Here is an 8,578-nt window from a genome sequence, read left to right on the forward strand (position 1 = left end):
GGGGACGTGGTCGACAAGGACTTATAAGGGGAGCCCTATTTCTTGTCCCCTTTTCATGTCAACCACGCAGAGGTGGGTGACACTAGCGATGCTAGCTTGTCAGCATTGGTCTTTTGCGGTTAGAAACAGCAACTCATCAGCAGTGAGTCTGCGTCAGGTAGTTATGCGTTTTTCACGAGGTCTTTTCTTTTTAAGAAATCTTTATTTTGTTTTGTATGTATAGAGCATTAAGACGAACACAGTTTATATGAATTCAAATTTATTTTGAAATCAAAATTACACGAGTAGGTCAAGTAGGATATGTATGGTTATTTCCGCGGATACACTTGCAAAATTGGTTCTCTGGTGAACTTCATTTCTGCGTTCCCTTTCGTTCGACCACGGACCCATTGACGCGTAGGTCTCTGGGTTGAACATGTTATCAATATTGATTGTCGACGAACTGGCAGCTTGTGTACTCGAGCTCTGGAATAACTCATTTTTACGGTTTTTAGTTCTTATCAAGTTCTTACTGCCGACTCTGACGTAGCTGGAGCGATTTGTGAGCTGGGACACGGTTGGGACCCCGGATCCTCTGTCAGTGGACGAGGAGGTGGTCTTCTCATGTAGTTGGTTGAGGCTCTGTTCTTCGCTGCGCTGGCTTTCGCTTGATTCGTTGTTCCCGCGGGTACATACGGTGGCACTGAAGGTGGTGCTCTGAGTCCTGGCGGGTCTGCACGAAGAATCGGTGTCTCGACTAGTGGTTGTCCTCTGCGGATCGCTTGATTCGCATTTGGTACATCCGCGGGTCGATTATTAGCCGGGCGAGCTCGAGGCTCTGCTGGCAACACTGGATTCTGGCGTTGATGTCTGACGCCGGTCTGGTTCTCATGTGGAGCCGCGGGTAGTTCGAACTGAAAGAACGTATTGTTTTTCATATACGGTCAATTATTGATTGATTTTAGTATTTATCGGTTTTACTCATCGTTCTGGCGTGGGACTCTGTCTTGGTGGGCCGCGGATTTCTGGACGTCTGGCGCCTTCTTTGTTTTGTGACACGTGCGCCAATCGTCGATTGTGCTCGTTTTGTGCCATCTTAACAAAAGTGAAGGTTTATTATGAAACAGAGATCTCTGACGGTACTACTCTCGGAACGATGGGTTCGTGAGTGAGACTTACTAGCCGGATGGTTGAGTTTATGGTTTGGAAGGTTGCTCGTATAATTTTCGAGACTGATTCCAGTTTGTTTGTTTTAGATTTCTTATATACTGTGTAAATTTGGGGCAGTATGTTAGCGTGTCAAAAAGATACAATCGCTTTGCTCTCCGTTACACGTATATATTTATGAGTGTGAATTTTTGCATAACTATCTCTACCGCGGATTCGTCGCTGACGTTTTGCTATCAATCGGTATGGATTTGATACCAGAAAGCAATAAAAACGCCAACCTGTCGGCATTCTAGGCCGTATTATATCTCGCTATGGTGCGATATTTGGTGATCTTGTTCAAATTTCGGGGTACCAGCCCTAGATTTGTTTTGCAATTATTGCTACCAACTCGTTGTCTTCACGCTCTTTGCGTATCAGGTTAATTACTCCTAATACAGACAACTTTCTACTTCTTCAATCTGTAACTGCCACTTAAAGACTTCTTGTCTTTCGTCAGAGTCACGTGCATTGATTGTGAGTACAACTTGCTGGGTCTTTTGAGAGTTGGTGGCTCCCTGAGATACCATAGTGTCCTGGATACTATTCGGCTTCGTCTGACGACAGTGCCATAGTTTAGAGAATCTATGTATCAATTTCCATACTTCAACTATAGACTAGCTATAGCCTAACGTTTAGAATATAAATCAACTTGTTTTTGTCTCGGAGCCTCTGGAAATTGTCGTTCCTTCGCCATTTGTTGCGAAGTCGCGACGGTTATTCCATGTTTGATGCTCTTTAACTGTGAAAAATCAAAAGAGGGTTGTGTCTCGAAACTTCTGGCCATTATCACTTCTTCGCTATTTGTTGCGAAGTCGTGACGATGATTTTATGCCATTTTTTGAAGCTTCTCGACGTTTTTGTTTTATGATCCTACAGGAACAGTGATTTCCGCGGATCTCGTTGTTTGAAAATCTTCCAGAAACTGTGGTTTCTGTCTGATTTTGATGTATTTTTTATGTAGATGATGTTGTTTTCTACATAGTTTTGTTTGAGACGTTTGCTCGTACTCTGTCGATATGTCGTTGACATTATCGATTTTTCATGTGAGCGGTGTCTCTTTTGTTCCCGAGCATCAGAGGTTATGACTCTTCTGCTTCTGGGTTTTCTTGTAGAGCTTCCGGAGATTCCAAAATGGATTCTCTCTTGAGAGTCTCTGTGATGTATTTTCGTCGCGAATTGAATCGCTTTGACGATAGTTTTGTGCCGCGGATTTGCAGCATTTCAGCTATTATTTGCTGAATTATTGATTTATATCGTTGGTAGGCTATTCGGTCTAATTTATGACTCTGAATTAACTCTTAATGTACCAACGTTGTTTGAGGAGAGGTCAAACGTCATTCTCTCTCTCTCTAATTGTGAGCGATGATGTATCATCTGCTCTTTTTTCCGCGGATTTGCGGTTTTTAGATGCGCAAGATTGCGACTTTGTTTGAAAATTTTTATAAGGGTTTATCATCCCTGAAGTACCTCTGAGAGCTCTGTGGCTGCTCGGGTTACTTGTATGTGGTTTGTAGTCTCCGTGGCTAATTCTGGTGGTATTCAAAAGAACATCTCACTCTGCTACCCATCATCATCTCACGTCTTCCAACGTTCCGAGAGGTCTGAAATCAGATATGATAGAGTATTAAGACTCCGGAATAAGAAAAAATTGCAAGATAACACAGCAAATGATAATAGGTATTGATCTTTATGTATTCGGGCTATGCCCTCCGTGGATCAAATGCTATTAAAATTAGTCCCGTGAGGGGTACAGAGGTTAACAGTCTCCATGTGGAGATAACAAGAGGTAACAACAAAGGAAATAATGGTGGGAAGACAAAAACAAAATGTATTGATTAGTCGAGTGAGGGTGTGGATGCCGTCAAGTTGATCGTATAATACTAATGAACGTATTGACTTTGCTTGGCAGATGATGTCGCCCGTTTCGACTGTAAATCAATAATTTTTATCTTCTCTCAGGTTTTGTTTAATACCTTGAGCTTCTGTTTCTTCTGCGGCTTGCTAGCATCCGCGGATTCCTCTTCAGCCTTGTAGCCGCAGAATGCGGGGTGGTGACGAGCGAGACGGCTGTCTTCCACCTTGTTGACGCATCTGTGGCAGCTCGTGTGTTCGTTCGGGCATGCATCGTGGGTGCCGCGCTCTGAATCGGTGTTCTTGGCGAGACATCTCAGACAGATATTGAGCTTTTCAGCTCTTCTTGTCCTATCGATGGAGCCTACGAATGACTTGCACTTCTCCGTCGGATGTGTTGGCTTTTTGCAGAGGGCACAACCGCGCTGTAAATACAGAGGTTGACCTTTTGGTTCTTTGAATGTTTTATTATGACTCACTTTATTCTTGGGAGCTGCTTGTGGCATGTCCAGTCTTCCTGAAGCAACCTGATCGAGTTGCAGAACCGGCGGTTCGTTTTTACGTAGCACCGTTTCCTCCATTTGAGTTACCGCGGATTCCACATGTTGGATTGCTCGGCGATTCTCTTGGATATCGTGGGTGATGTCTTGGAGTCCCTTCAGCCATGCTTCTTGCAGGTTCGACTTCTGGTCCTTGGCGATTTGAGTCACCAGACGTTGAAGTGCCGCGGTTGCCGAGTTATTTGCTCGGATGAGGTCACTGTTCGTGCGGAGCAAGGCAAAGAGGTTGGCTGAGATTTGGTTGGAGTTCTTGATCCAATCTGGAGGGATACTCTGTGGAGCACCGTTCGCCGCGATTGACAACTCCATGTTTCCAATGGACTGATGCATGCCGCGGATTTCTGGAAGAATAGGCATGGGTATTCTTTGTTGTTTTACTGTTATTACCTTCGATGAGCAGTTCGTCTACCGTGATCCGTGGTTCCAAGGTGTAGTCCTCCGACTTGACGCTGTGTCTGTCTTCGGGATCTTCTGTCTCATCCGCGGATTCGTCCATCTTTCCTCTCTTCGGAGGGATTTCCGACGATTGATGGATCGTTGATCTGCTTCGAGATCTTCTCTTGTTCTGCGGTTCCAACGGGCCGCTGTAAGCTAGGTCCTCCGGAATAGGAGGAGTGTGTGGACCACTTTGAACCGCGGTGACCGTCTCTTCTCCATCTAAATCTAGCTGGAGTACCTTTTCCGGTGATTCCGACTGTAGTGAAGTCATCTGTAATAATCTGATTACCGAATGGTTGTGACTAGCACAGTTTCAGATATAATAATGACCGAAATACACGGATATTGGCTTATCGAAAGTGGATATTTAAGACCATTTCTTACTGATAAGAACTATAACAGAAGAACAACGGTGATTAACAGGTAACAACGGTTACATTTGGGGTGAACAGTAGAGGATGGGGTTTAACAGTAAAGAATTATGAAGTTTTCCGCGGATTGCGTACTAACTCTATTTCTTGAGTGATCCGCGGTCCGCGATTCCTTCCTCGTTCGTCGGCTCTGATGGTTTTGCCGCGAGTTTTTGCGCCAACACCTCTATTTTGAGCTCCAGTATCTCCAATTTGTCAGAGATGTTGAGGAACTCTTCGTGGATGTTTGTGCGGAAGTGGCGGTTCGACGGTCTTTTCCCTTGCTTCTCTTTCTGATCCGCGGATCTCACTAGCGCTTCGGTCAATCGATTGGTTGCGAGCTCGAGGCTGACGATCGATGGCTCCCATCTGTCGACTGAGTTCAGAAGTTGACGGAGTAGCTGAGGAATTTCGTCTTCCTCTGGATTCGTCTCGAAGGACCACTTGGCTTTTGAGCATCCGCGGGCCGACTCCTTCTGCCCGTCTCCTTCATCCGATGACTCGGATAGGATGGGATATCCACATATCTCGGGACGATGTTTGGCCGCGGGAATCATTCGCGGATTGTTGCCTTTGAGTTGGCGTTGGCAGAACTCGACGAGATCGGATGGTCTCGCTTCGCGGTTTGCTCCTGGAATAGAATACCTTTATTTTAGTTGCCTTTTATATGCTATTGTTCTAACCTTCGGCTCTTGGAGCTTCTCCCTGATCCGCGGATCCGCTGAGGGCTGCTGCCAATCGAGCACTTGACATGTCGAGGCCGAGGACTAGTTGGTCCCAGCGTTCCGAGCTCATTTGGAGTTGACGGATTATCTGTTCCGTTTGAGCCAAGGCTGAAAGTAACTGGTGTGTATGGGTATCTCATTGCTTTTTCTTACTTGGCAAGCTGGCGAAGAGTTCCTCGGGGTTCTGAGCTCCGCGGGTCGATTGACTCGTTTCTCCCTCATCGGAAGACGAGTTGGTGACTCGGGCTGATCGATTTTTCTTCATCCGCGGGTCTTCGAGCTGGAAATAGCAATATGTAGTAACGATATGGTTATTTTCTTGAGAATTTTTCCCATTTTAGTTGAGATTAGCATATTTATTGATTTTTTCAGTGTAAGTGTGCTCTACCAGTGTTGAATTTTCGAGATTTTTGACTTTTCCGCTGAAAAAGTGGGATAGATGGCCTATACTAGGGAGTACTGGCATATATCTCACTACATCTTTTGGATTTTGTCTTAAATCGATGAATTTTATCGATTTTTGGCTCGAAAAGCTCTTTTATGAGCAATTTTTACTGAAAATCATGTATTTTGGCTGGAAAACTACTGATTTTTCGCTGAAAAACTCATATATCCGCTTTTTCAGCTCCTGTGAGTATGATTCATAAAGAATTAGCACACTTGGAGTGTTATTATCCGTATTTCTGATAATTTTCAGACGAATTTAACGGATTTTCAGAGTTTTTGGCGAATTTTCTCGAAATTTCTCGAATTTTTCGTATAGTTTTGCGATATTTTCATGAAAAAATACTTACTGGATTGGTCGAAGTAGAACGTTCCGCGGGTCTCTTGCTTTTGTAGCTGTCAGACGACTGGATAGAGGCGTTTTCCAGTATATCGGTACGACTTGGTTTCGAGGACTTGTCCATTCTTGCTGAAATTAATTCAGAATAATATTAAATCGATATTATTTCAATGAAATATCACGAAAAGTTTACGACATGACGGAACTACACACAGAAATTTTAGGCCGAGCGCGAAAATACTTAATTTCGATTGCGCGTAGGCTCATGTGTCTCATGGTCCGCAATGACACGCGCATTGCGTACAATGACGCGCGCACTGCGTACCGTAGTCCGAACGAAAAATTAATTCGTTGTCGATTTACGGGGACTCAAGAATGAGTGATTTTGAGCATTCCCGAGGGGAAATTGCTCGTCCGCGGAAGGGAACTTGAATTATTCCAGACTGGGACTAATATTCTGAACTCTGACATGGAAATTCTTAGTATTCCCGGGGGGAATACGTATTTTCAGCGAATTTTTCATATCGGAACACTGTCACAGGCGCCACCTGATCGATTTATCGAGTTTTCAGCTCAATTTCAACCATTTTTCGCAGAATTCCACGGGGAAAACACGAGTTGAATGGAATTATTTACGAAATTATGCTGGCGACGGCTTCTGGAGATTGCATATTGCCTTCGTCACTGCTGTTCGCTTGTTTTTCAGCTCTTCGGCCATGATTCTTTCTCTGTGACATTAGTGTCCTCGAGATTTGAAGAAATTCCAGCCGCGGATGAAGTACGAGACAGCAAATAAACGGATTATAACGAATATAAGAGAGAATGACGAGAAATTTTCGCAATTTTAATAGATTTTTTCAGTTTTTGATGGATCAGAGTATTCTGAAGCTACTATCGCTACTCACTAGCCTGACATTTACCGAAAGGGAGGCCGACTCGGTTCTTTTTACAGTTAGCGCCGCTCTCATATCGATCATTGCTCATAGACGTAAAATAGTCTAAATTGAGCGATTCCCGGCCTGTTTCTTGGAGTTTTGCATCACAATGGACACAAAATACGACTACTCCGAAACAGCTCTGAGAAAAATATAAGAAAATCGATAAATTAAAGAGAGCGGCGGGTCACTGGCCAATCATTACAAGAATGAACGGTCGTTATGCACCATGTGGAGGCGGGCCATAATTGCGGTCGGAGACAGACCCGCTCCGGATAAAATCTTCCCTAACTGGTTATAAATGTGCGAATAAACGGCTAAAAGTGTGAGGATGAGCGATGCGACAACAGAACACAAGTTAAGACAGTGACCCATTTATTTACGAAAGATTTAGATAATTTACAGATAGATATATTTAGAAAGCGTCCTTCAGGAAGTGCCGCGGGTCGAATAGTAGACGATAGAGCGGTCACAACCGCGGATCGCTTAAATTGGCCTAAAGGGCCCAAAAGAAGAGAGTTTTGGGTATTTCCTTAAGTCAGTACGCGCTTAATTGGCTAGAAATAGTCCTGGAAAATTATAAGGATCTATTTCGCCGTGGAAATCTCTCACTCTCACGCATTCTAACAAAAGATAGAAGTACGTGTCTCTCTCGTTGAACGAGATTGAATTGAGATGCGCGGTCGACCGCTACGCGGACACGCGTCGCGGCCGCCGGTAACGAGATAGTGTTGATGCGGAGGAGAGTTGGATTCAGTCGCTGAGCGACAGAGCGTGTTTACTGACAAATTGGAATTAAGGGCGGTAATTTGAATTATAATTATTTGAATATTCCTGATAACAGGTGATTAAAAAGAGATAAATAAAGTGAATTAGTGAACAGATTGGAACAATAATGAAATAAGAGATTAGTAAGGCGATGATGAGCCTAGTTTTGCGGGGAAAACCACGTGGGGCTCATCATTCAGCCTTTCAGTTGTCGACAAATTTGTCTTTAGTGAAATAGTTGACAACAATGAGAACGAAATGTAGAATTTGCAACATGGAACAAAACAGTTTTCTGAACCTTTTAATTTCCTGACCGTATTCACTGACTATCTAAACGGTGCTATTAATATCACTCTAAATCCAATATGGCCCATTTATTCAAATCACTCCGATATTGAAGATAAGTCTCCGATCTATAATCAGAACGTGTTACTGGATAATACATGTGTTTTTTTGATATTTATCAAGTTAGAAGTGATTGACCACCAATCCAAACCACATGACAACGATTTTCCTCAACACCACCGCATAATCCATTTCTTTTCGTTTTTGTCTCCTTCCCTCCATATTCTTTTTTATTTCCCTCCATCTTAGTCTCAATCCATGTTTGATATCCATCGCGCTGCTTATAAATTGGTTGCCACTTGCGGAAAAGCGTTTGATTTTCATTTCGATCTGAATTTTATTGTATGCGACCCGCCACAGCTTTCTTTTTTGTCAGAAAGCAATTTTCAATTTTCTTAGAATTTCTTATTCGCCGTTTATTCTGATGTTGTTTTTTTCCTCTCTCCTCCTGCAAAAGTTTGGATAAGGTGGAAAATGGCAGACTTGACAAAATATTCCGAAATTCACGTAGTTTTTTGGATTCTCATGAACTTTCGCAGTTTTCAATAATCCTAGAAGATTTGCTTTTTCCAGG

The 8,578-nt window shown here is 43.4% G+C and overlaps 3 protein-coding genes across 3 annotated transcripts; all 3 read right to left on the bottom strand.

Annotated features, from left to right (window-relative positions):
* Positions 1 to 276: 276 nt before the first annotated feature.
* GCK72_025358 (uncharacterized protein) lies at positions 277 to 1,715 on the bottom strand (the record flags this gene model as incomplete). Its single annotated transcript, XM_053736303.1, has 3 exons — positions 277 to 465; positions 513 to 893; positions 1,629 to 1,715. The coding sequence occupies 3 exons, from the start codon at positions 1,713 to 1,715 to the stop codon at positions 277 to 279; spliced, it is 657 nt and encodes a 218-aa protein (XP_053579869.1).
* A 1,353-nt stretch (positions 1,716 to 3,068) lies between these two features.
* Positions 3,069 to 4,308, bottom strand: GCK72_025359 (uncharacterized protein; the record flags this gene model as incomplete). Its single annotated transcript, XM_053736304.1, has 4 exons — positions 3,069 to 3,116; positions 3,162 to 3,464; positions 3,519 to 3,940; positions 3,987 to 4,308. The coding sequence occupies 4 exons, from the start codon at positions 4,306 to 4,308 to the stop codon at positions 3,069 to 3,071; spliced, it is 1,095 nt and encodes a 364-aa protein (XP_053579870.1).
* A 240-nt stretch (positions 4,309 to 4,548) lies between these two features.
* On the bottom strand, positions 4,549 to 6,080 carry GCK72_025360 (uncharacterized protein; the record flags this gene model as incomplete). The annotated part of the gene is made up of 4 exons (XM_053736305.1): positions 4,549 to 5,078; positions 5,131 to 5,280; positions 5,326 to 5,452; positions 5,967 to 6,080. The coding sequence occupies 4 exons, from the start codon at positions 6,078 to 6,080 to the stop codon at positions 4,549 to 4,551; spliced, it is 921 nt and encodes a 306-aa protein (XP_053579871.1).
* Positions 6,081 to 8,578: the final 2,498 nt, after the last annotated feature.

This window comes from Caenorhabditis remanei, chromosome X, assembly GCF_010183535.1.
Source record: "Caenorhabditis remanei strain PX506 chromosome X, whole genome shotgun sequence".
Classification (NCBI taxonomy): Eukaryota; Metazoa; Nematoda; class Chromadorea; order Rhabditida; family Rhabditidae; genus Caenorhabditis; species Caenorhabditis remanei.